The 26,986-nt window shown below is 43.4% G+C and overlaps 1 protein-coding gene and 1 long non-coding RNA gene across 9 annotated transcripts in view; one reads left to right on the forward strand and one right to left on the reverse strand.

Annotated features, from left to right (window-relative positions):
- The window catches only part of ZNF521 (zinc finger protein 521), a 297,436-nt gene that overhangs the window by 104,346 nt on the left and 166,104 nt on the right, over positions 1-26,986 (forward strand). For all 7 annotated transcript variants that reach the window (XM_008261154.4, XM_017344089.3, XM_070050372.1 and 4 more), the window contains one exon: positions 22,364-25,716. In XM_008261154.4, coding sequence (XP_008259376.2) covers positions 22,364-25,716 — 3,353 coding nt within the window. The remainder of the gene's footprint in view (positions 1-22,363; positions 25,717-26,986) is intronic.
- On the reverse strand, positions 1,019-19,025 carry LOC138844038 (uncharacterized). Of its 2 annotated transcripts, XR_011379380.1 has the most exons (5): positions 18,694-18,966; positions 12,860-12,920; positions 5,506-5,945; positions 2,073-2,240; positions 1,019-1,725 (listed from the first exon to the last, which is right to left on the reverse strand). It is a non-coding gene; the product is annotated as an uncharacterized lncRNA (long non-coding RNA). The 2 variants fall into 2 exon arrangements; XR_011379381.1 differs by lacking the exons at positions 1,019-1,725; positions 2,073-2,240 and adding an exon at positions 17,431-17,676 and having other exon boundaries at positions 4,778-5,945; positions 18,694-19,025.

A 26,986-nucleotide genomic window follows, 5' to 3' on the forward strand; every position in this document is an offset into this window, starting at 1 on the left:
AAAGAAACATACTCATATGAATCTCATCCTTAGCCCAATGTCATAAGAATTTCTAGGAGTGGGGTGAAAGCATCAATATTTTTAAAAGATCTGCAGGTAATTTTGAGGCATGGCAAAGGTTGAGTTCTTATATGTAGTCATTTTACACAGCGTTGATTTCCTGGTCACAAATTTTTGCTGTTGTATATATTATATTTCTCCCTGGACTGCCCAGTTTCCCTTTCTCTATCTCGAAAACTGCTTAACTCAAAGAACACATCCCCAGGTGGTCTTTCTGTGTCCTCCACGATATAGTTGTTGCTACCTCTGCAGAACTGCCATGGTACTTTTGCTCTTATTATAGTCCTGAGTTCATTGTGTTGCCATCATGTATTTACACGTGTGCTCTGCCAGTCATTAGTCAGTGATGCAGTGAGTGCAACTAGTGTGTCTCTATTTCGTAGATGAACTTCCCATCTACAGCGCTTGGTACTGAGTCTTTCCTATAAATAGGTATTCAGAATATTATTGTGGAGCTTATGAATGGATCAGAAGAGTAGGACTGGTAGCAGCAAGGGAACAGCTAAAAATTTATTCATTAATTCATTTGGTGGGCCTCAAGGTGATCTTTGTCCAAATAGAGTATTAGATGAACAAAGAACTAGGCAGGGACTTAGCCTTACCAAGCAGGAGAGGCCTTAAAATGAGTGGCACTCTGGGAACCCATGTATGGGATGCCACACACAGAAGTCCTGTGATCACAGCCAAAGTGAAGACTCTGGTCAAGACCTTGGGCAACTAAGGTAACAAAGGGGAGAAGGAAAACATCAATGACAATTGAACTGAATCCTCCCTTAGGCGGGGAGAGCAAATCAATGCTCATGTTGAACTCACTCTAATGTAGCATGCTGGTAACAAAGTCAACAGATAATATTGGGAAATTCACCAGGAAGTATAACATTCCTCCAAAGACTGTAGAGAATGGTGGAAGCAAGACTAATGGCCAATGCACCCAAAGAAGTAACGGAAGCTGCAAAAGTGGGAGGAAGGTATGCACACTTTTATTAATTATAACGGTCTCAACAATGTTAACTGTATTTTGGGTTTTGATAAATCTTTGGTTACAGCAAGAATATAAAATGTAGTGAACAGATTAGCTGAAGGGTTGCAAAAAGAAAGTAGAATAAAACAAAAGTGAAATTTATGAGAGTGATTCCTGGTTATTTTTGAAACTTAAATCTCTCACTAGAGTTGGTTGCGGTATTATATTCTTTGTCTCAAACTAAGGGACCTTCGGTAAAAGTCCTTCAAACCTTTTTGAAAAAAAAAATGGAATTAAAGGATGAGTATATTTTGAAAAAGTGTTTGAAATGTATGCATGGGATTTTCACAATACATGGTTTCCATGTACTTCTTCTTTTTTTTTAAGATGTATTTATTTATTTGAAAGAGTTACACACAGAGAAAAGGAGAGGCAGAAAGAGAGAGAGAGAGGTCGTCCATCTGCTGGTTCACTCCCAAATTGGTTGCAACAGCCAGGAGCAAGGAGCTTCCTCTGAGTCTCCCATGTGGTGCAGGAGTCCAAGAATTTGGGCCATCTTCTACTGCTTTCCAGGCCATAGCAGAGAGCTGGATCAGAAGTGGAGCAGCTGGAACTCGAACCGCCACCCATATGGGATGCCGGTTTGCAGGTGGCGGCTTTACCCACTGTGCCACAGTGCCGTCCATGTACTTCTTGAAGAGTACCTGAGGTGCATGGGTTTTAAAAAATTTCGCATCAAAGTAAACATCTTAATTTAGTGTTCCATAAGCTTTTTGAAGTGTTGTCATATATTACAAATATTCACAGAATATGAAGTATAATTGCTTTTCAGCAACAAACTCATTTATTAGTTGTTTTAAAATCTTTTTTCATAAGCACAAAACTTTTTGAAATATAGTATGTATATTTTAAATAGTTGTGTGCATATTTACACAAAACCAAAGAGCAGATGGCAGTCACATTTTGTGTACTTTTGTATCCCAGTGCCTGGTGGAATGCCCTTTTAAAGCATGGCTGGAAGAAAGAGTGATTAGATTTGAATGAGACTTACGAGAGCAGCTGGGACTCTTTCGTGTCAGATAAGCGTCCTTCTTCCCTGGCGCTGGTCTTCCACCTCGCTGGGAACTGAGTGTACAAAGTTGAGCCTATGAAGTTCAGAGTGCTGGGATGATGATGCTTCCAAATGTAGCTTCCTCAGTTTTGCAAATGCACCATTCTGCTGGGGGATGTGATAACAGAGGAGCCTATACATGTGCGGGGGCAGTGGCTAAGTGAGAAATCTCTGTACTTTCTGCTCCACTTTGCTGTGAACCCAAAACGACCTGAAAAGTGATCTATTAACAGACAGCACAGAAGTTCAAAGATGCATAGCTGGGGCCGACACCGTGGCTTACTTGGTTAATCCTCCGCCTGCGGTGCCGGCATCCCATATGGATGCCCGGGTTCTAGTCCCAGCTGCTCCTCTTCCAGTCCAACTCTTTGCTGTGACCTGGGAGGGCAGTGGAGGATGGCCTAAGTGCTTGGGCCCCTGCACCCACATGGGAGACCAGGAGGAAGCACCTGGCTTCTGGCTTCAGATCGGCACAGCGCCGGCCGTAGCGGCCATTTGGGAGGTGAACCAATGGAAGGAAGACCTTTCTCTCTGTCTCTCTCTCTCTCACTGTCTATAACTCTACTTGTCAAATAAAAAAAAAAAAAAGATGCATAGCCAAGGAATCAGGTTTATGAAACATATTCATTGATGACCCACAGTAGACCAATGGAATTTTTAAAATTCTCTTTTCAGAACAGGCATGCTAAGATTAAGCAATCTTGCATAAATGAGATCAATGAGAATTTGCTGAGCAAATTTGATGTATGTGTTTTCTTCGGTCTATAAAACCATCAGTTAAAAACAGAGACATTTCTCATCTAATAAATGGGTTATTTTTGAAAAGTTTATTTAGTAAGTTGGTCACTTGGAATTCACCATGAATTTACAACAAAACCGTGTAATAATTGGGGATTAGGTTTTCAGACTAGTCCAAACTTAAATATATATAAATTAGAAAGAGGCCTAGGGAGTTTGTGACCTGCACACAGATCTCTGACAGTGGGATTGGACCCCGAGGACAGCCCAGTGTGTAAGTCCCCAGCAGAAAGGACACTTGTTAACAAATACTTCTGTATGGAGGTCATGTTTTGGAATTTCTCCTCCTGGAGGGAATTGTCTTTTGCTGTTCGCATGAAGTTGTGTGTGGCTTGTGCTAGAGACCACTTGCACAACAATAACTTGTAAGCCTTGTTTAGATGGGAATGAACCTGAATTCTGAGTTTTCACTAAGGAAGCCAGAATTGCATATTTTCCAGGATTCCCTGCAGGAGCAGGGACTCCTACTTTTTTTTTTTCCTGCCTTTTGTGGCCGTTGGCAATGGAGCCCTCCCTGCCCTCTCTAGAGCCCAAGGAGACGTGGGTGTTCCTGGGGAACACTTGTGAAGACCAGAGCCCCAGGCACCGGTGGCTTTGGTTCTAGAGTGTGGTGGAGTAGAGGCTGTGGAGGTCAGAGGGCTTGGGCTTCTTGCAGGACCAGAGTTGGTATAGGGGAAGTAGCTGTTAACACACAGGCTCCTAGTGGAGTTCTGGCCTTTGGAAGTGTAGCTTCCAAATTCTACATCTTTGATGTAGGGGTGTGTGTGTGTGTGTGTGTCTGTACATGTGTAAATGTACACACATGCTTGAGGAGTAGAACTTCTCTGGAGAACTTAAATTCAGGAGGACTTCTGTATTAGTGGGATTAAAAACCATTTTGGGGGACTGGCATTGTGGTGTAGTGGATAAAGCCACCACCTGCAATGCTGGCATCTCAGATGGGCTCTGGTTCATGTTCCAGCTGCTCCACTTCTGATCGAGCTCTCTGCTATGGCTTGAGCAAAGAGATGGAAGATGGCCCAAGTGTTTGGAGCCCTGTACCCATGTGGGAGATCCGGATGAAGCTCCTGGCTCCTGATTTGGACTGGCTCAACCCTGACCATGTGTCCACTTGGGGAGTGGACCAGTAGGTGGAAGATCTTTCTCCTCTCTGTCTGTAACTCTGTATTTCAAACAGATAAATCTTTAAAACAAAAGCAGACAAAAAAATCCATGTCAGGGTGCTTTGGAAGTATCTGTTGACAGGCTGGGGAGGGCCTGGGATAGGTGTATTCCCTCTTCACTGTGATTGAGGGGGCAGACTGCAAGTATCTCAGGAGATGGTGGTGATGCTTGAGGAAGAAATGGGAGGGTGAAGGTGCTAGTAGTAGTTCATTTGTCCACGTCATTTGTAAGTTTGGCATTTCAAAGCCAATGCATTTCTGTAGGTGAATGAGCTTTCAAATACTGGGAATCAACGTGTTTGTTTTTCATGGTTCTTTGGTATCTATTGAGCAAGCCAAAAAGGACACGTATGCCTACAACTTCACATTACGATGTTCTCCAAAGTTAGGAAAACCAAGTTTCATTAATTAAAACTTATTCCAATAATTAAAAAGAATTTTTTGGGGGGAAACAAGACACTTAGAGCTCACTTGGGTGTGTAATATCCTAACAGTATTAATCAGTTGAATAATCCACATTAATCAGTCCTGCCTCAAAGTAAAATTATTAATCAGCTTGATGATCTAAGCAATCTGCTGAGGAAATGAGATTGCCTTGGCATTTAAAAAGTGATCATGGGAAACTTAGAGAGCCAGAGAGAGAGTGAGGGCAGGAGAGAGAAAAAGAACAAAGAAATTCATGTTGGTTTTTTTTTACATTTATTTCATTTATTTGAGAGGTAGACAGAGAGAGGGAGAGAGAAAGAAAAATCTCATCTGTCACTTTTCTCTTCAAATGCCTTCAACAGTCAGGGCTGGGCCAGTCCTAATCCAGGAACCCAGAACTCAATCTGCATCTCACCTATGGGTGGCAGGGACCATAACATTTGAGCCATCATCTGCTGTCCCCCAGGGTATGCATTAATAGGAATTGGGAGCAGAGACAACTTGAACCCACACATTCTATTATGGGAGGCAGGCTTCCTTTAACTGCTGTGTCAAATGCCTGTACCTCACGTCAGTTTTGTATCAACTATTTTAAACCAAGTCTTCTGTTAATATGGAATGACCCCAAGTTTTGATTTCTAGTTCTGAACTAATAATTGCCCTTGTTTAATTGTGTCCTCTAAGAGGCAAAGTCATGTGTATGGTGTCAGTGGCAGGGGAGTGCTGGTTCTTGGGCTGTCTCCTTTTCTGTTTCCTGGGGGAACACAATTGCTTTCCTCTAGAAACTAGTTAATAGCTATAAACTGAGGCCATAGGTGACCTATGTAGGCTGAGATTGAGGCAAGTCTGGAATTTTTCTATCTCAGCCAAACACGAATAGAGCCAGGAAAAAAAAAAATCAAACCAGACATTGACCACAGTGAAAATTAAAAGGTGGCTGACTTGATATAAATGTTCTTGTTTCTGTTAATAATGTGCAAACTTACCCATAAGAGGAAAATGAGATTGTCCAATCATGATAAAGTGTTTCTATATTTATACAGTCTCCCAATAATCAGTGGAAACTCAATGGTGGAAGGAAAACTTGGTAACAGACAGGTCAGGTCATGTTCCAGATGCAGTGTGGTTGGAGATTCACTTGTCTTCAGCAATGATCAAGTCAACAATTGATTTGAGGTCCTTCTGTTGAAGCAAGCTGAAGTCTAGTGAAGTATATTGTAAACTGATGGTATGGAGAATTTGAAGTAGATTCTTACCAAGTTATGTCTCAGTTTCCTTGTGCTCTGTGTTGAGGGCCTCCCCCTCCCAGGGGGCTATGGTGGCCTTTTTCTTCCAGGTCTTTAGTTGTTCTCCTCTCATCCTTTCCACTTAGACATGCAGTTAATATGCATGGGGCAGAGCAAGTGCCATCCACTAAATATGATAACTACACAGAAAAAAAAAAAAGACAAAACAAAGCTTGTAAAGTAAGTCTTATTTAGCAAATTCTAGCATCCATCACCACAAAATATAAATCACTGAAATCTAAATAATTGAATCCTCCCAAGGAATAAAATCATGACAAACTAATATTGTATGAAAATATTATTTTTTAAAAAATTATTTCTTTTATTTAAAAAGGAAGAAGGTGAGAGAGAAGAACAGGGAGAAGGAAAGGAAAAGAGAGAAAGAGAGAGAGTGAAAGATTGATCTTCCATTCACTGGTTCGATCCCGAGATGCCTGCATCAGCTAGGGATGGGCCAGGCCAATGGAGCCAGTAGCTTGGAACTCAGTCCTTTCACTCACAATTTGGTATGGATCCAAGTACTTGAACTATCTTCTGTTGCCTCCCAGGGTACACATTAGCAAGAAACTAGAGTAGGAAGTATAACCAAGACTCAGAGTAGGCCCTTCAATCTGGGATTCAGGCATCCTAAATGGAGTCTCATCCACCAGCCCAAATGCCTGCCATGCATAAAAAATATTAAATTATGTCTTTTAGATAAAGAAAATGAAGCAAAAATAAAATAGGATGTAGCTAATGTATATGCCATGAAGTTTGGGAATTAGTATTTTAGGTTGGGGTTGGTATTTGGTGGTCAACACCAAATTCTTTGAATCTTTGATTACTTCTCTTGTAGCAGTGTATCCTGAAATTTACTCTTGTATGGTTTGGCAGATGTGAAAATTTGAGAGCCTCACAAAAATCATGTCTAAAAAGCCTGCTCAGAAGAGATCATAGGGTTGGATTTGGTTGATGACACAGGCTATTGAGTCCTTACAGAGAATTGTTTGTCTTCCATTTTTAGATGGCTTTAATTCCTCCAAATTGCTCCTTGAATAATAGGAAAAAGGCAATTTGAATTTCAGTGACAGATTGGACATAACAGGTTGCAACTATTAGGTCTAATTTTACCATACTGAGAAATAAAATTGCCTAAACATAAACATCGATCACTGATGCAGTAAATTAATTTGTACAGAAAAAGTAGTTTAACTGCAGTGCACATTAAACATAGAAAATTTTCAAAATTACTGCTCTCTGAATTAATTTGTACACTTGTTTACTTGTTAAAAGCATGCATAAATTCTTTTTTTCTAAGGCAGTGTGAGTTCAAATTGAGTAAGAAAGAACTATAAAAATGGCAAGGAAATAGAGATGTGGAAGATACACAAACTAGCCTGAATATTTAAAAATTATTGTATTTCTTGCTTTACAGTTTTTAAATGTGATTTAAGATGTGCTTTGTTTTTGAATCTATGTATCAGATGTGCACACACACCTCCTTCTCCCCATTATAATAAGACCAATGTCATGTTTTAATCACCTTGACTTCCATTTTCTGTGAATTGGAGGTATGGAGCAATTAGAGGAGTTTTATGGTTTTAGTTCCTAGATGAGTTTACATTCAAAGGTATCCTCAGGCTTGGAATTGCTAACTTTGTATTCATGTTGCCTGACCCATGGATTGCTTTGTATTTAACCATTTAAAAATCGGTAGACATGTTCCCATTGTTACCTGTAATTCTATTATGAAGAATGCATGGCAAAGTTTGGATAGTATCTTTTGAGATTGTCTGAGCCACCATGGAGCTGGAGCTGGCAATGCCGTGCAGTTTGATAATATCTCCTGCCTACAGTTTTCAAGGACAGTGGTTCGATTCAAATACAATTCTGATAAGTGGCAGGTTTTCGTGTCTTTAATGCCTTGACAAGGGCATCACTCTCAGGAGAGGGAGGTGAAACCATTTGGATGAGGATACGTCCCTGCTCCTTTGTGCTGACACACTAAGATAATGGACAATTAAGAGCGCCTTCACTGCAGGTGCACCTAAGGGGTTATCACTAATATAAAGGAGCCCATGGGGTGCTGGGGTAGGAAGGAGAAGAGGAGTGGGAATTTTTAAAAGGAGTATAAAACACACCGATGAGATGGCCTAATCACTGTTCACATATTGCTCTTTCACATGTGATAATGGGAAGTGATTGTACTATTCAGTACTGCTTGCTGTTTTTTCTTTTTAATGTGTGGTGCATTGCATTGGACACAAAGTACTGCAGAAGGCTTGCCCCCATGCTCTCTGCCTGTCACAAGGTATGTGAGTCCCATTACTACAGGGTTTCTGTTTTTGGAGGCTGACTTTTAGACCCCTTTCTGTGGGGTTTTGCAGATTGACTCAAGATAGTCCGGGGCAGTAGCTGTCAACCTTGCCTGCACCCCTGAGGGACCCCAACCCTCGGAGTGTCTGATTTAATTGGTCTGAGGAGGGATCCCGTATTTTAAAAAAGCTCCTGGGATGATTCTAATGTGTACTCAGGGTTGAGGGCCGTCGTTGACTGTGTTTGTAACAAAAGATTAAGCTCCTCAATGCTCAGGCTCCCCGGCAGACTGTCTGATTATTTAATAGATTTGAATAATGCTGTCTGTGCTGCTATTAGAGAAGATGTATGCTGCCTATGATTCTAACAGCCACCGAGTGTTTATGTTGATCTCTCCGTTTAGCACAGACACACGTGGGGACAAGTCCTTTTCCTCTTGACTTTTCTTCCTTCCCTTTTCCCTACTCTTTAGTTTCTGTACTGACCTCCCTTTACTAGTAGGTTATTAGCGCTTCCTGCTCCTGTGATATCTGGGATAAGTGACTTGGGCTTAGGAACCATCACTTTCACCTGAGAGCCAGGTAAAGACAAGGATGCAACTGCTTTGTGTGGGTTCAGGATGCACCTGCCACCCGCAGTGTGGTACCTAATCTCACTTTGATAGGGGTAGGTATTGTGTGTAAATTTGAGGGAAGCTTCTCACACCCTTTGGCACTAATCAAGGTGAGACAGTCCTGAATGTTCCTAAACAGGAGTGCAGAAGAGGTTAACTGATTTCCTTTTGACTTAAAACCATCATTTGTCTCCCACAGCCCTGAATGACAATATAGTGAACTGCTTGCAATAACTATGGGTTCTCCTCAGCCTGCAGAGATGTGAGTGATAAGATAAGAGAGCTTGAGGGGAAGGGACTGATGGAGAGGGAGAGAGAAAGTATGTTAACTGCCTTGACTGCATAATGCCCCCTGGTACTGGGAGATAAGACACCTTGAGCTACTCAGAAGACCTTAAACAGGATGTAAATGAAGCCAATAAAAATCATTTGAGATGAAGCCCCTCTTTTGCCCCCCTCCTATTTCCAGCACTGACAGCAGAAGGCTTAATTTACAGGAATGCACATGCTACAGTTACGTGCTAGTCCCAGGAAGTGGCGGGAGGCTGTCGGAGCCCATTCAGAGAAATCTAGAACTTCTAGAGGGCCAAACTTGAGGCGAATGATCAGCAGTTCTAGCAGTGGCTTCCTGAGTAGAAGAGGAAAGGACTGCTGATTGTGGGAAGTTCCCTTCTTCTTCCCTGTGTTCCTTTGCTTTGTGTTTAGTTTTGTGATCGCCTTCTTCCTAGGTTCAAATGGTTCACAGGTTGAATGCCTTTGACTGCATATTGATTTTTCCCATTCCACTACTGCAGCTTGAAAATAATCAACAACCGAAGTTTAAGAGAGACTTCTCCGTTGTAGTCGCCCACCACCTGACAATGTTTTGGACCATGACAGACCGCACTTATGGCCAGAACTCTACTGTATTAGCCTAGGTGTGTAGTAAGCTGAGCCACATCCCTTTGTGTCCACGCACTCTGTGATGTTTGAAATCTTGTTAGCATTTCCCAGAGCATGTCTTTGCTGTTAAGACAGAACCGCAGCTGTGTGCTCAGAACTATGTATCCTAACCATGTAACAACCAGCCTTTATGTACTTGAAACATTATAAGTCACCAAAATGGTTACTGTCTTTTCTAGAAATTGACAAGCTGCTACTAACAGTCTTCCGCAGAGAGGAAGTAACTTACCTGAGCTCATTGTACCTGACACGGAAAGGATTTGAAGTATGGAGTTTTGCTGGAGCAAAGTGGGAGACGGCAGCGAGTGAAGGATAGGATGTAAAGAAATAATGATCTCGTTTGCTTTCTATAAAAGCCGCTGCCTGGAATAGCTGGAATTCAATTTGGTCTATGAATACAGGAGAGAAAGCCTTCCATCAATCCCGTTCTAACGTAGAGCAGCCAATGTGGGAAAAGGCATGGGGGAGTGCAAGAGTTGAAGCAGAGGCACGGAAAGACTGCAGGTGAGGACTCAGGAAGCTTGCTAAAAGTGGCCCTGTCCCCAGAATTCGGAGTCAGTAGGCTGGGTTGGAACCTGGGCATTTGCACTCTGAATAGGCACTTCGCAGTGCAGGTGGTTGGCGAGCTATACTAGGAACTGCTGCCCTGGTTTGCACTGTGGTAGCAGAGAATTAGCCTTTGGTTCTGTTGTACAGAGTCATAGTAACTGTACTAATAATGCTTAATCCAGGAAGGGTGCCTTAAGGATAGGCAAGGGGCAGGTGTTGTGGTGCAGTGGGTTAAGTTACCACTTGCAACGCCAGCATCTCACATCTGAGTTCAAGTTCGAGTCCTGGCTGCTCCATTTCTGATTCAGCTTCCTGCTAATGCATCTGGGAAGGGAGTGGAAGACTTGGGCCTCTGCCACCCAATGTCAGAGACCAGGATGGAGTTCCTGACTACTGAATTCAGCCTGGCCCAGAACTGGCTGTTGAGGCCACCTAGGGAGTAAACCAGTGGATGGACCGTCTCTCCCCCACCGCCCAGTAATTCTGTATTATAAATAAATATTTTTAAAAAATGTAAAACAACAACAAAAGGACAAGTGAGATGATCCTTCATTATATAGGCTGTCAGGACTTGTCAGTAGCAAGTTACAAGTTCATAAATTGTTAGGTGAGTTTGTACATGCACACGAGCGCGCGCGCGCGTGTGTGTGTGTGTGTGTGTGTGTGTTTGGTATGTCAGGGTGAATTAGTTTCCAATGTGAAAAGCAGTAAAAATGTTTAAATGAACAAAATTGTTTATTTTATTTATTTGAAAGGCAGAGTTACAGAAAGAGACGGTGAGACAGAGAGAGAGGTCCATCCACTGATTCACTCCCCAGATGGCCATAACAGCCTGGCTGGGCCAGGCCGAAGCCAGGAGGCCAGAAGCTTCATCCAGATCTTCCACATGGGTGCAGGGGCCCAAGCATGTGGGCCATCCTTCATTGCTTTCCCAGGCCATTAGCAGGGAGTTGGATAGGAAGTAAAGCAACCAGGACATGAACTGGCGCTCATATGGGATGCTGGCATTGCAGGTGGCAGCTTAACCTGTTACACCACAACTCTAGCCCCTGATTATCATTTTAAGTTTATCCATTTACCCATGAAAACTTGGTGAATCAGCATTTGAGTTGTTGTTTTAAAGGGGAGACTTGGAGAGCTTTCTGACACAGCCAAGGTGCTTGCTTGGGCACTGGGGATTTGGATTTGGGTTTTGGTGCCCATTGTCAACTATTGTTAGTACAAGCTATTACCTACTAATCATCCTCATTAGCCTGTTTGTTCACTGATAAAATTATCATCCCCGACCCATACCCACCCCTGTCAGGTCAAGACATCATAGACCTTGAATCTTAGATTTTTTATGTGTGAAAAGTTAGCAATGACAATCTTGAATTTCAGTTCTCTGCATAGGCTTTCATCAACTTCACTCATTTTCTTTCCTTTGATTCCTCAGTCAGACTTGGAAGTCTGCACAGCCCATACAAACATCATCTGAAAAGAAACCAGCTCACATGTGGGAGGAGATGGTGTACTGCCCTCTCTCTTCCTTTGTGTAAGGGCAAAGAAAAAAAAAGGAAAACACTGCTATAAATTTCTGTGTGAAAACTATCGTTCAGAATTGATGGATCTCTTGTGCACGCTAAGTAGGTCCATATCAAATTCCTTAGTATATGATTAAATTTCTTAATTTACTGTAGTTTAAATCATATCAGCACATTGAGATTTCATGGGACTGAGGTGTATTCCACTCTTGTCCTATGTGTTGGATGCCAGTGGACCAGGCATCCACACCATCAGCAACAAGCACAGATAGGCTTTTTGACTGCCTCCCTGACTCCAGCCAGCCCGGGACCTGTCTTGATGCTATGGACACATAGCCTTATATTGTTTTCTTGTGCATTGATTTCTTACTTTTACCATGATGTTGGATGCAGGCAAAATGAAATATTATTTTCTGGATGTAGCATGGGGTTTTTGAGGCCTGAACTTGTTCCTGGTAAGTGGGATATTTGGCAAGATATTTCATAATATCTAGTGATATATGTGTGTGCATGCATATTCATAGAAAAATTAAATGTTTGAGTTTATGGTGCAAAAATTTTTTTCAAAATACATGAAATACATATAGTGCAAACACTGTGTATGTATTTCAGATGTTTTTACACCAAAATCATGTTATGTCCTTTTTCTATGAAGTTTTTGAAGTACTTGTATGTATGTATATGTACATATGTACACACACATGTCAACTGCAAAGGACAAAACCTTTTATATTATAAATATATATATACACATATATATTTAATTGAATGAAATGATTATATATTGTAATTGGAAAAAATAGCATCACAATGTGTTCCACTAAGAAAGAATTCCATGCAGACAGGGTTGCACAGATATTTACTTATAGTGACAAATGACCAGCACTTTTGTAATAAGGAATATCTAAAATATTAGGAAACCCTACTTTGGCAAAAATTATTTCTTCTATTCTGAACATTCAGCTAACTTTGGATAAAAATACACACAAACACACAGTACACTGCAATGCTCACTATCACTCGTTCTCATAAGTGAATTGTTAAGATTTCTAAGAAAAAAATGGTTAAGATTGCTAAGAAAGGAAAACTGAACCAAAAAGGAGAAACCAAAAATAAAAAGAGATGTGCATACCTGGAAAACCCATCCAATTGATACCAGCCTTGTTTTCAGAATCATCCCTTTCATAGTTTATCTAAGCAGAGACATGAAAGAAACAAACTCTAAATAAAGGTATGTGATGCCATGAAAGCTTTGTAGAGGGATTTTGGCCTGCTCTCACTGACGTGATTTTCAGAAAATAGTTTTGGTCTTGCAGTTGAGACTGCACTTTCCCAAACATTATCTCGTTTGAAATGAAGGAACTCCCTGTACCATTTGAGTTAGTCAGGATCGATCTCGCGTTTTCCATTTTGGTTTTACCATGTAAAGGTTAACGTGAAAGTTAATGATCTTCTTGAAACACCGTAAGAACTCTAATCAATGTAGTGCCTTGGTGATTGGCCCTCCTGCAGAACCCTTCTTTTGCACGGTTTCGTGATAGGCGGGTATCCCTGAATTTCTTGGTACCACTGCAGCATATAACTTCCTGTAAAAATGCAGGAAGCTGGAGAGCATCTGAAACAAGCCGGCGCTGCCCTGCGGGGGGTAGGTGAGGCCATTCACTCACTGACTGGCTTGTTCACCCCAGCCTCACAACCTGTGTGAGTCAGTCTGCATCTTCAGGAAATTAAAATGTTTACTTGCTGCAGAGTCTAAGAGTTTCTATCATATGTTCGACAAGAACACTGACAAACATCAAACCTCAAGAAGAGGAAGGTCAGTTGCATTATAATAGCAAATAGATCATTGTAGTAATATCCGCGCCCCCCCCCCCAATCTTTGTAACAGCTTTTTCTACATTAGCAAACCGTATTTATCACTTTACTGCACAACGAACCCACAGGGGGTGCTAATTGTTCATTAATTAAATTTTAGCCTTTCAACACTTTTGTATTCTCCAGTGGCCTTGTCTGCAGTGAAGTATACAGTATGGCCTTTTTAAACAGTCGAGAATTCACGTCTGCTTTATGGCTGCCGCGGAAATCAAACAGGTGACGTTCAGCTTCCAGAGACACGGTTTCAGGACTGTGATGGTTGTATGTGACTGGAAGTTTCCTAGCCTTACACCCGACGCTCATGTTGCAAAAGTCTTCAGTAAAGTGATGTCTCACATGACGAAACGTTCTGTGAGAGCCGATTCCGCTTTGAAATAGAATTTCGTTTCTTTGAAAATTCTGTTTATGGCTGTTCTTCAAAAAGCGTGCACATGGGGGACTGAACCTTCTGAGATCCATCGCTCCCCAGGGAAGCCACTTCCCAGGTTTTCTCAGTGGAAGAGCCCCCTCTTTCCTGTGCTTGCTCAGTAAAGGGGTGAACTGAACCTCACAGATAATGAACAGGGGAGAAACACTGAGTGTTTTTCAGTAGGCGTGGCTAATTCCTCAAAAACTCAATAGACGCATTTCACATTAGTTCAAGGGATTTGGAAGCAGAGCTTAATTTGAAGGACTTCCAGAGAACCCAAACGGTGAGTTACAGGGTGGTGTGGACACTACGGCATGGCGTTGAAGGCAGACCATCCTCTGTGGGCATTCTACTCCACTAATGAATCAATCACAGCCTCTCAGAGGGGGCAGCTATTAGGCTGTGAGGTAACACATCGATTTTCCTATCTCTATGTAGCCTTCGGAAGGTACTATCTTTTGGGTATTTTTAAATAAAAATGCCCTTTGCCATTTAAAGAAAGAATCAGAACCTCAATATTGGGAAAGAAAAGCAACCACTAAATTATAGTTAATTTTGATTCTTTTGTGTTCTTGGCACATTTATCAGTTAGAACTTGAAGGTAACTGGCTTTCAGAGTAGTAGCAATGATTTAGTCCATTTTCATGTCAATAGTTCAGAAAGCTCTTTCATGCAATGTCATGTTTGACTCTTCAAATATTCACTAGGAGGCAGGCTAGAATTTTTCTGGTATTATTGACAAAGAAATAAAAAAAATACAGTTAAGGGGAGGCATATTACCCAGGTACCTGCAACCCATTTCAGAGCGTGGTGCTCTTGACTCCAGCTTCCTGCTACTGCAAACCCTTGGAGGCAGCAGCGAGTTCCATTTCTGCCACCCACAGGGGAGACCTGGCACCCTGGGTGCTGTGGGCATGTGGGGAGTGAACCAGCAGATGGGAGCTCTCATTGTTTACCTTCCTCTGTCTCTTAGATAAATACATTTTTTAAAAATACAAGTGATTTTTACAGTTCAAAAAACCCTGAATACATACTACATGCTTAATAACTGTTAAATGGCTGAACTCAATAAGCAATTAGAAACTGCTTCAAGTATTTTGTGGTAGAAGGTCATTTATAAACACAAGAATACATCGTAACTAATAAATGCCTTCTAACTCAAAATAGCAGAGAAAAAAAAAAAAAGAATGCAGATGGGGAAATGCACTCCGGTGGTGTCTGTCATCATTAAAGGAAAGATAAACATGTTAAACCGCTTAGAACGTTCGCAGTCACCGCACTGTAAACAGATGTGTAATACATGGTTGCCAATTCTTGAACGCCAAGAGGTTGGTGCTTATCATTAGTTATATATTTCTTAAAGGGAGCCAAAAGAAAGAGTTAAGTTAGCAGTTCTCACCCCCCACGTAATTGGAAACCAGTCTCCCTTCTGTCTGGCTTCCGAAACCTCTGGATTTCCGGGACAGAGATGAGGCTGTTCCTTAACGGGTTTCACGTCAGCTTTTCGCTCTGATCTGAGAGGTGGAGTTAAGTGGGAACTGCTTAAGAATGCACTGTTTTCTGTTTAATTTGGCTGCGGAAGATGGAATTCATTGAGCTCCGTCTGTTCAAATGAACTTTAAGCAACAGCAAGCAAAACATTTGTCCTTCTCTGTGCACAGGCCCTGGAACCGTGCCTGTGAAAGACAGTATCGAGGCAGAGACCAGGATCACCTAAGAGAAGTGATAACAGCTGCTTATCTCCTACCCTGGCTCAGCTCCTGCAGTGTGCAGGGGTTGTCGGGGCAAAGTGAGACTCCTTTTTGTTAGGGAAAAAAGTCACCTCTGAGCTCTGGTATCTGGAATTCATCTTAAGACTGGGCTAAAAAATGTGCACGGCCAATTCCCACTCCCCACAGCTGCTGTCATTAATGGGTGACCACCCCTTTCCCTCATAACCTAACCGTTAATGCATTTAATTGGTCCTCCTAGAACAATTTGGAATATTACAGAATTTAAAAGCATCTGTGACTTATAAATAATTTGAAAGTTCTCATTTCTCTTTTGAACACCCAGTAAAGAATATTCATTTTCAAGTAGTTAAATAAGTGATATGGCAGTGGAGTGAACTGAATGTGGAGTTGTTAAAAAAAAATCAAAACAACATACAAAAAGAAAAATAGTTAAATGATTAAGCTTGCAATTTTTCTAAAGCTGTTGACATTGTATTGAGTGTGAAGGAAAGCTATTTGTGTAATAACACAACAATGGTTTATTTAGAATGACCTTATCCTTTAGCAATTTTTAAATCGTTGTTGTAACAATGTATTGTATAATTTGGCTGGATAATTTCGAATAAGATGATGTAAATAGCAATGTAATATTTTGTTACTGCAGTGGTACCAAAGTAATGTGACAAATGCTTGTTTCCTACAACTGTTAAATACACATTTCAGAATATGGTTCTCTTTGAGTATTACCTAACTTAGCATTTGTACATATTGTATATTTCCCTCAGAATTTTAAGCTTATGTGAAGATGGCTTTGGTAGCTAATGAATGAAAAAAAGTTCTGTGAATTCCATTTAGTAAGAAAGTTCTAAGTTGTTTCTATAGCTTGCTGGCAGAAATAAAGAATCATTTATGGCAAGGAAGAGAAACCTGGAAATTGGTTTTGGTCTTCTGTTTTAACCTATTGCCTGACTCTGAAAAAATTCTACCATGTTAACTTTTTTTATTTGAAAGACTCATTTTATTTATTAGAAAGGTGGAATTAGAGACAGAAAGAGAGGTCCTCATCTACTGCTTCACTACCCAAATGGCCAAAACGACCAGGGCCAGGTCAGGCCAAAGCCAGGAGCCAGGAGCTTCTTCTGGGTCTCCCACGTGAATGCTGGAGACTTGGGCCATCTTCTGCTGCTCTCCCAAACGTACTGGCAGGAAGCTGGATCAGAAATGGAGCAGCTGGGACTCAAACTGGCACCTATATGGGGATGTTGGTGTTGCAGGTGGCAGCTCTACCTGCTATGCCACAGTGCCTCCCAGGTTAACTTTTTATGATGCTAAATAATGCACTGATTATATTCCTCATGTTTTCAGGGGAAGAGGGTCATTTGAAAATTATAACGTGGCTTTAGAATTACATGGAAAAATACTTGTCTGCAAAGACCCAAGCTATGTCCTCTGTTTGATAGTTTAATACTTGGAACATAACATAAATTTATAGTCCATTAATTTTTAGACATCACCAAACATTTATATTTTTATTTTCTTGCTGGTTGTATATACAACTGTGAATGCTTCAGGCACTGTAGATTTTCCCTGGACCAATCCTTAAAACTAATATTCCAGAGGTCCCTGAAAGGAGAGAAAATGTTACAGTGCATTTATACCATGTACTAGGAGCTTAGTCATGGAAATAGAAATACATGCAACACGTACCCATCTTTCTGTTTACATATGCAGCTTTTCTTCCAGTGATGATAAGGTGCCCTAGAAACATTCACTAATCTTTGTAACACCCCAGAGGGTAAGTAGCAAGAATTATTATCTTCATATTGCAGGTGAAATACCTAGGTAGGGGCAGATTAAATGACTTGGCCAGGTCACTCTCTTAAGTCAGTTATGAAGCTGGAAATGAAACTCCAGACTCCTGATTTTTCCTTCTCATTTTGAGTCATTGCATTCCTGAAAACAGAAGGCCCAGACCTGTCAGTGTTTGTACTGCTTTTTCTCACTTGAAAGGTAACCACTGATGTAAATCCTGTCCCTGTTAAGGAAGCCTTGCTGTGTAGCACTGGCACACGCATGATGCTGAGTCCCCCATGGGCGGTTCAGGGGGGTCCTCTGCTGTTACAGTGAACACGCTCAGGTAGGGAAAGGACATCAGCGAGGCAGCTTCTCAGTGGCCCCTGCCAGCCACAGAACTGAAATGTATCAGAAGTTTCCATAACTTCAGAGAGCCAGATAATTTCTTTAACAACTCAAGTGATCTAATTCTCTTGGTTAGGCTAGTTTTCCCGTTAATAATTTCAGATTGTCCGCCGTGTTGCAGCCAGCATTCTGAAAGGCTTGGCCTTGACCTTGGAAAGCATGCACCTTACACTCACGAAGAGCTGCCTAATGGTGCAAAATGTGCTGTTGCCCCACTCCTAAAGCTCCTGCACATACTCTCCTGCCCTGATCACTATCTTTATTTCGGGTCCACGTCTAGGAGAGTTCCTCAAAAGTTAACAAATATGTGTCTTAAGGAAAATACTATACATGGATTTCAAACATTTTTGCAGCAAAATAAACATATTTGTTGCCATTTTTCCACCGCATTCCGTTTTGAAATACCCTCCTGTTAGACTTGAAAGTCAAGGAATGGCTGGGATCTTGGCTTCTTTTTCCATAATGGTAGGCTGTCAACAGAGTATCAGGCCTGCGTTTGATCACTGCGCAGCCCTCCACAGCATGCTGGTCTGTTGGTGAGCAGTAGCTGGGACGAAATCACATCCAGTCTCTACTGACTCCTCCCCCAGGCCAGCGCACGGAAGGGGCTGGTGGCTCACAAAGGTGCTTTGTGCTCGGTGCCTTTTTCTCTGTGGACTAGCTCCTAGGATGACTTCACTCTTCTGTTGAGTACTTTCCCCCATAAATATGACCGAACAGGTGTCGCTCGGCTGCTCACCGCGAATCCAGCTGTCCACCCCCGACACAGACCTGGCGAAATCTGTTGTTCGTCCTCGCAGGCAGCCGAGAGAGCCTTCAGGCTGCGAGATGGAGGTCTTCCTCGCAGGATCCTGGCGCTGTGTTGCCAGAAGATGGTCGGGAAAGGCTGGCCGGCTAACAAAGACGGGCCTTCAGCGGCTGGGTGTAGTTCCAGTTCTGCATCCCCTTTGGCAGGAGCACAGAGGCCATGCAGTGTGGCCAGCCAGCAAAATTAGGAAATAAGGACCTCCTTTATTTACTCAGGCTGCTGAATCATGGGCATTGCTGTCTGCTTGGAGCAGAGTCAGGCGGCTCTACTTTCCACTGAAAGTCTCAGGAGTGCTGGACACTTTCATCTCGGAGTGTTCACACACTTGTTGTAATGTGCTTTATGGAAATGGTGAAAAACTCACCAAGTACGGGTGCTGTAGAAAAACATCTGCACTCTCTGCGCACACACACTTGCATCTTTAAATAGACTTTTAGGCCACAGAGCTGGTTTCCAGCAACGTTTTTTCTCTCTCTCTCTCTTTTTTTTTTTTTCAGCAGTAAGAGCTAGGGCTCTCGGAGAGTCGGCTAGTGCGAAGTGAGTGATGCCAAAAATTAAAATGGAACATGCACACTTTAAGTTCTTCATGTTAAAATGCAGAAAACTAGCCGTGACACGGACAGTCTCTGTATAGTGAGTGAGTTCAAGTTGTAGTTTCTTCCACACCTAAAAAGAAACTGACATTGTTTACATGGAGATTAGTCTTTGAAAGTCTGCTCCTGAGCTGCCAGAAAGCTTCAGTTAGTGGAGAAGGGTCACTTTCAGAGGCGTGGGTCGACCTTAGCCAATGCTGGCTGGCCAAGACCCCGCCAACCAGGTCTTGGGAGAGGCAGATGCCCGGGAGACGCGGGGCAGCCCCCTGGGACCCTGGGAGTCTTCTCAAGGGAAGTCCTGGCAAGTGACTTTCTTTTTTTTTTTTTTTTTTTTTTAAACCATTTAGTTTTTACAACAGAAATCAGTCTTTCAGGAAAAGTTTATAGGTTTTTCCAAAAGTGGCATTCCTTACTCAACCTTTTTACTTCCCTGCTCGGTCCCCTCTGTCCATCAGCCCTAAGCCACAGGTGACTTCTGTGTCTTCCCAGTTCTAAGCCAAGTGACAGGGCCAGGAGAGTGAAGAAAAGGTTTGCAGCCCCCTTGAATCCTAGTTACAAACTTGATCCTAGCCTTCAGCTCACTTGACATGACACTGAAATTTACAAGCTTAAGAGAACAGTTACGTAACAGGTATAGTCGGGCCTGGACCACAGACAGAACCTGATAGAAACTTGGCATCAGATTTTGCACACTCTCGGCCCGTCGTTGTATAATTCTTTATGCATTTGGTATAATGATATATCATGCCTGGACACAATCTACACATTTAATAATAAATTCACTTACTAAATTTTCATGCTCAATAGTGGCTTCTTTTCAGTCTAGATGTGTGACAAATTCTGATTCACTCTTTGTTCCAAATGTATGAAGAAGGTAATGTGTTTGAAAATATTTTAAAATGAAATAGCAGAATATAAGCCTGCAAGGGAAATGTAAAATGTGTTTTATTTTATCTAGGAGGCTGAGCAATTTAATAAACTGTTTTTTTTTTTCAATTAGGAGAAATATTGGAAATTTTGATTGGTTTGAAGGGTAACAACTATGGATGACTTAATACTTCTGAGGGAAAACCAGGTCCTCAGTGAGGCTGGGGTTTAGTTTTTTAGAATTGTTTCTCTGTGTGTGGGGAGGTGAATGGAGCTGATCTGCATGTTTCTGGATGTGTTCCCTCTAAATCACACCCACGGCAGTCAGACCCTTACAATGTGGGAAACACGTGGGGTTCTGGAGTCGTACCCACGGCGGGCAGACCCTTTCCTATGCAGGAAATACGTGGGGTTCTGGAGTCATCTAAATGAGGAGGCAGAATCGTGCGGGTTTCACCTTGCACGGCGGAGCTTTGTTGTGGTGGGCAGACGTCCAGGAATGGTGTTTGGTTGTTTGCTCAGAGTGAGAGGGCTGCCATCTGGCATTGATAGTGAGATGGTGTTGTCATCAGTTTCTAGATGCAGGAAAGGAATGATCCTCATCTGTTTCCTGTGGATAAGAAAGAGGCTGACAATCTAGTAAAATCTTGTTACCTTAAAGAAGGCAGACGTGGAATTCATTTCATGATGCTCACCAGTCTACTTTTATGCTAATCAGTTGGCTGGCTAGAGAACTTCAGCTTGGAAGAATTTAATAACTTATTTGCTCATCTTCTGAGTGAACATGGTTAGACTATTTTAATGCTGTTAGGAACTATTATTCTAGCAGAAACCTCATCCTAACCAGCTCCACCCGTGGCCTTTACCTATCTGAGTTTGTGAAAAATCTTGCTCTTTTGGAGAGTGAAAAATTTTTAAAATTTCTTTCAATCCTGAAATGATAGATTGGAAAAAGAAAAAAGCTGGTAGGTATGTTTGGGGCAGGGAGCATGGAGGGATGGGGAGCGGGTTTCATAACCCATTTGGAGAAAGTCTTATTTTCTGCTTGGATGTTGTAAGACTGCGCGTTTGCTAAGAACATGGTTTTAGAAAACCACCTCAAGTACGGCAGTTTCTTCCTGGAGAACTTGCTACGTTTCTCTCTGGCTCACAGTCTTGTTTGTCTTTTCTTTGTTACTCATAAATCTTTCAGCATTTACCATAATCATTTATCACCTTTCCTGTTTCCAGTTTTTCACAAGTTGCTTTGTCTCTGCTCACCTCAAAGCGCAGGTCCTGTTTAGCTAAGGAAGTTCAGGCTGCTGAGGCTTTTGCAAGAGGAAGAAATGGTGGGCCACCTCTTGAACTTTCCAAACAAAATACACTATTAAAATCTGGCCCTTGTGAAACTCTCATTTTTTCTTGATCCTGGCTGATCCTGGCTACATGTAATATCCAGCAGTACCCTTCTAACATTTAATAAGCCATTTTCTGGCCTATGGTATTCGAATCTTTCAGTTATTGAAGAAATCCTGGTTGTCTTTCATTACACAAGACGTAATTATTATTGTGTTTTCTGTCTTCTTTCATGTGCTTACTTTTTAATATTTTTTTGCTGAAAGCAATAAGGTCTGTATCAATAAGAACCCCATAAAAGATTTTGGTCTTCAGAATTGCCTTTTTATATAAAAACAAGCAAAATGCAGAGGGAATTTTTTATTAAATATTAGACATCTGGGTTGACTGCATTAATTTTAAATCATTCCTGTAATATTTCCTCTTTTCATTTGGTTCTTCAGATGCTCACATAATATGCAAATCATTTTAGAATGAATACAAAAGAAACATTAAATATATTAAAATCTGCATTTTAATAAAATTGTCAATGTGTAATATATACCTTGCTTCTAAGGAAGAATGATAAAAAGTAATAAAAGGGTAATTTAGATATAGACTTATCTAATATATTTTTGTATTTTACAACCCAGTGAAGAGTAAGTCTAGAATAAAAGCTCTGAGCTCAGATTTGAAAACATCTCACTCAGATATTTTCTCTTCTGCTTTATTTTATTTTTTGCAGAAAGGTTCAAGGTCATCCAACCAATCCAAGCACATGCGGACTGAAATGGTAGAGTAGACTCACTCTTGATGTCTCAGTGCATAAAGTGAGATGTCCCTTTGCTTCTTGTTGCAGATGGAGTGGATGTTGAAGATGATCCCACTTGCTCTTGGCCGGCTTCCTCACCGTCCAGCAAGGACCAGACTTCCCCCAGCCATGGAGAAGGTTGCGACTTTGGAGAGGAAGAAGGTGGCCCTGGCCTGCCGTACCCGTGTCAGTTCTGTGACAAGTCGTTCAGCCGCCTCAGCTACCTAAAGCACCATGAGCAGAGTCACAGTGACAAACTGCCTTTCAAGTGCACCTACTGCAGTAGGCTGTTCAAACACAAGCGGAGCCGAGACCGCCATATAAAACTGCACACGGGGGACAAGAAGTACCACTGCAGCGAGTGCGATGCTGCGTTCTCCAGAAGTGATCACTTGAAGATCCACTTAAAGACTCACACATCCAACAAGCCATATAAATGTGCCATTTGCCGCCGGGGGTTCCTGTCCTCTAGTTCCTTACACGGACACATGCAGGTTCACGAGCGGAACAAGGACGGCTCCCAGGCCGGCTCCAGGATGGAGGACTGGAAGCTGAAGGACACTCAGAAGTGCAGTCAGTGTGAGGAAGGCTTCGACTTCCCGGAAGACCTCCAGAAGCACATTGCCGAGTGCCACCCAGAATGCTCCCCGAATGAGGACCGCGCCGCCCTGCAGTGCGTCTACTGCCACGAGCTCTTTGTGGAGGAGACCTCCCTTGTGAACCACATGGAGCAGGTGCACGGGGCGGAGAAGAAGAACTCCTGCAGCATTTGTTCGGAGAGTTTCCACACGGTGGAGGAACTGTACAGCCACATGGACAGTCACCAGCAACCAGAGTCCTGCAATCACAGCAACAGCCCTTCCCTGGTCACCGTGGGCTACACCTCCGTGTCCAGCACGACTCCGGACTCCAACCTCTCAGTGGACAGCTCTACCATGGTGGAAGCCGCGCCCCCCATCCCAAAGAGTCGAGGGAGGAAGCGGGCTGCTCAACAAACCCCTGACATGACCGGCCCCTCGAGTAAACAAGCAAAAGTTACCTACAGCTGTATTTACTGCAACAAGCAGTTATTTTCGAGTCTTGCAGTCTTGCAGATTCACCTGAAAACTATGCATTTGGATAAGCCAGAACAGGCCCATATCTGTCAGTATTGCTTGGAGGTGTTGCCCTCCCTCTATAACCTAAATGAACATCTTAAGCAAGTGCATGAAGCTCAGGACCCAGGTCTGATTGTTTCTGCCATGCCTGCCCTCGTCTACCAGTGCAACTTCTGTTCTGAAGTCGTCAATGACCTCAACACGCTTCAGGAGCACATCCGCTGTTCTCACGGATTTGCAAACCCCGCCGCTAAGGATAGCAATGCGTTCTTTTGCCCCCATTGCTACATGGGCTTTCTCACGGACTCTTCCCTGGAAGAGCACATAAGACAGGTCCATTGTGACCTCAGCGGCTCACGGTTTGGGTCTCCAGTGCTTGGGACGCCCAAAGAACCAGTAGTAGAAGTCTATTCTTGTTCCTATTGTACTAATTCGCCGATCTTCAACAGTGTTCTGAAACTGAACAAGCATATCAAAGAGAACCATAAAAACATTCCCTTGGCCCTGAATTATATTCACAATGGGAAGAAATCCCGGGCCTTGAGCCCATTGTCTCCTGTGGCCATCGAGCAGACGTCTCTTAAGATGATGCAGGCAGTTGGAGGTGCCTCTGCGCGCCCGGCTGGAGAGTACATCTGCAATCAGTGTGGTGCTAAGTACACGTCCCTGGACAGCTTTCAGACTCACCTAAAGACTCATCTTGACACCGTGCTTCCGAAGTTGACCTGTCCTCAGTGCAACAAGGAGTTCCCCAACCAGGAGTCCCTGCTGAAGCACGTTACCATTCACTTCATGATCACATCGACCTATTACATCTGCGAGAGCTGTGACAAGCAGTTCACCTCCGTGGACGACCTCCAGAAACACCTGCTGGACATGCACACCTTTGTCTTCTTCCGCTGCACCCTCTGCCAAGAGGTCTTTGACTCCAAGGTCTCCATCCAGCTGCACTTGGCCGTGAAGCACAGTAATGAGAAGAAGGTCTACCGGTGCACGTCCTGCAACTGGGACTTCCGCAACGAGACCGACTTGCAGCTGCACGTGAAGCACAACCACCTGGAAAACCAAGGCAAGGTGCACAAGTGCATCTTCTGCGGGGAGTCCTTCGGCACCGAGGTGGAGCTCCAGTGCCACATCACCACCCACAGCAAGAAGTACAACTGCAAGTTCTGCAGTAAGGCCTTCCACGCCATCATCTTGCTAGAGAAGCACTTGCGGGAGAAGCATTGCGTGTTTGAAACCAAGACGCCCAACTGTGGGACGAACGGAGCATCCGAGCAAGTGCAGAAGGAGGAAGTGGAGCTGCAGACCTTGCTCACCAACAGCCAGGAGTCACACAACAGCCATGACGGCAGCGAGGAAGATGTGGACACCTCGGAGCCCATGTACGGGTGTGACATCTGCGGGGCAGCCTACACCATGGAGACGCTGCTGCAGAATCACCAGCTGCGAGACCACAACATCAGGCCCGGGGAGAGCGCCATCGTGAAGAAGAAAGCCGAGCTCATTAAAGGGAATTACAAGTGCAACGTGTGCTCTCGAACCTTCTTCTCCGAAAACGGCCTCCGTGAACACATGCAGACCCACCTGGGCCCCGTCAAACACTACATGTGCCCAATCTGCGGCGAGCGCTTTCCCTCCCTTTTAACTCTCACCGAACACAAAGTCACACACAGTAAGAGCCTCGATACTGGAAACTGCCGAATCTGCAAGATGCCGCTGCAGAGCGAAGAGGAGTTTCTAGAGCATTGCCAAATGCACCCTGACCTGCGGAATTCCCTGACGGGATTTCGCTGCGTGGTGTGCATGCAGACGGTGACCTCCACCTTGGAACTCAAAATCCACGGGACATTCCACATGCAGAAGACCGGGAATGGGTCCACGGTGCAGGCCACGGGGCGTGGCCAGCACGTCCAGAAACTGTACAAGTGCGCATCTTGCCTGAAAGAGTTCCGTTCCAAGCAAGATCTGGTGAAACTTGACATCAACGGCCTGCCATATGGTCTGTGTGCTGGCTGCGTGAATCTCAGTAAGAGCAGTAGCCCGGGCATCAACGTCCCTCCCAGCACGAATAGACCAGGCTTGGGCCAGAGTGAGACTCTGAGTGCCATGGAGGGGAAAGGCAAGGTGGGGGGACTGAAGACGCGCTGCTCGAGCTGCAATGTGAAGTTTGAGTCTGAAAGCGAACTCCAGAACCACATCCAAACCGTGCACCGCGAGCTCGTGCCAGAGAGCAACAGCACGCAGCTGAAAACCCCGCAAGTGTCGCCCATGCCCAGAATCAGCCCCTCCCAGTCGGATGAGGTAACTCGCCTTTTGCACATTTGCTATTTAACCTCCACAAGCAACTGTCCCCGCTTTAAGTTGTCACTTTCCACAGCCCCATCTCTTGGCAAGTGCCAAGAGATGCTTAGTTTGAAATGCAATGTTTTTTTTTTTCCCCCTTCCCCTGTAGCCATTAGCTAGCAATTACTTGCTTCTTGATAAGCAGCATTTTGGCTTGAATGGTGCAAAATAGGACTAATTCCAGTCTCCCTAGGATATTGTCTTCTCTATGACTGAGGAGACCAGCACTCATGCCAACACCACTGAGATCTGGAATCTCAGCATCGCCTCACCGCAAATTGCAATCCCCAGCTATGACTTGTGTGTATGGCAGGCAGATAATGACACCGGAGTAAGAGTGCATGAGCCAACATGCTGGCTCCGAGTAAATTCAAAAGAATATCTATCTATCTATCTATCCATCTATCTATCTATCTATCGAGAGATTTTTGTGGATAACAAATGGGGTAGGGGTGGCTTTTCAGCACTGTGCTGTCAACACTCAATTGTTGTCCTTTGTCTTCTGGATAGTGAGGAAAATATTTTCTCACCACAGGATTTTTTAAAAGCCACTGTGTTTATTAAGCACCACATGCCCATTAGAGTGTTTAAAAGCACGCTCCCCAAGTCTTCATTCTCAGGTTTCCCAATTATCCCTCCCCCACCTCAGTTCCAGAGCATGGTGGTTTCATGTTGTCTTTGCCACGGTGAGTGCAGAAGCAAGCTCATCATTCCTAGGCATGGTGCAGGGGACAGCTCATTTTCATATGATTTCTTTATGCTTTATCACCTGGCTTCTGATAGCTCTTCCCACTTCCCTACCTGCCCCTATCTAGAGATCCGTCCAAATGAAAACCCCAGGGAGCCCCTTCTCCCTTCAGTTTGGGGTGACTGCATTTTCCTTATCTTGTCTCTGCACGCACACCCTCCTGGAGGCCCCCTGCGTCTCTCCGCAGATAGCCATCAGGCAGCTGCAAGGGGGGCACACTGATCCAGAGCCCGGCCCCGCGAACTGTGCATCTGTGTGACAGGCACACTCCCAAACTTGGAAGCCGCCTTCCCTTCTCCCCTCCCCGAGTAAATCTGTGCTTCTCTCTCATTTAAATAAATGGAATGCTTTCAAGTGATGAAGACAGCTAGGAGAACATAGTTTTGATCATGGCTCAGAGCTTATGAATTGGACCAAATACAGTTATTTGTAGTTATGATCATGGAACATGAATTGTTTATCCTAATATTTAAGCCTATA

This window comes from Oryctolagus cuniculus, chromosome 10 (assembly GCF_964237555.1).
Source record: "Oryctolagus cuniculus chromosome 10, mOryCun1.1, whole genome shotgun sequence".
NCBI lineage: Eukaryota > Metazoa > Chordata > Mammalia > Lagomorpha > Leporidae > Oryctolagus > Oryctolagus cuniculus.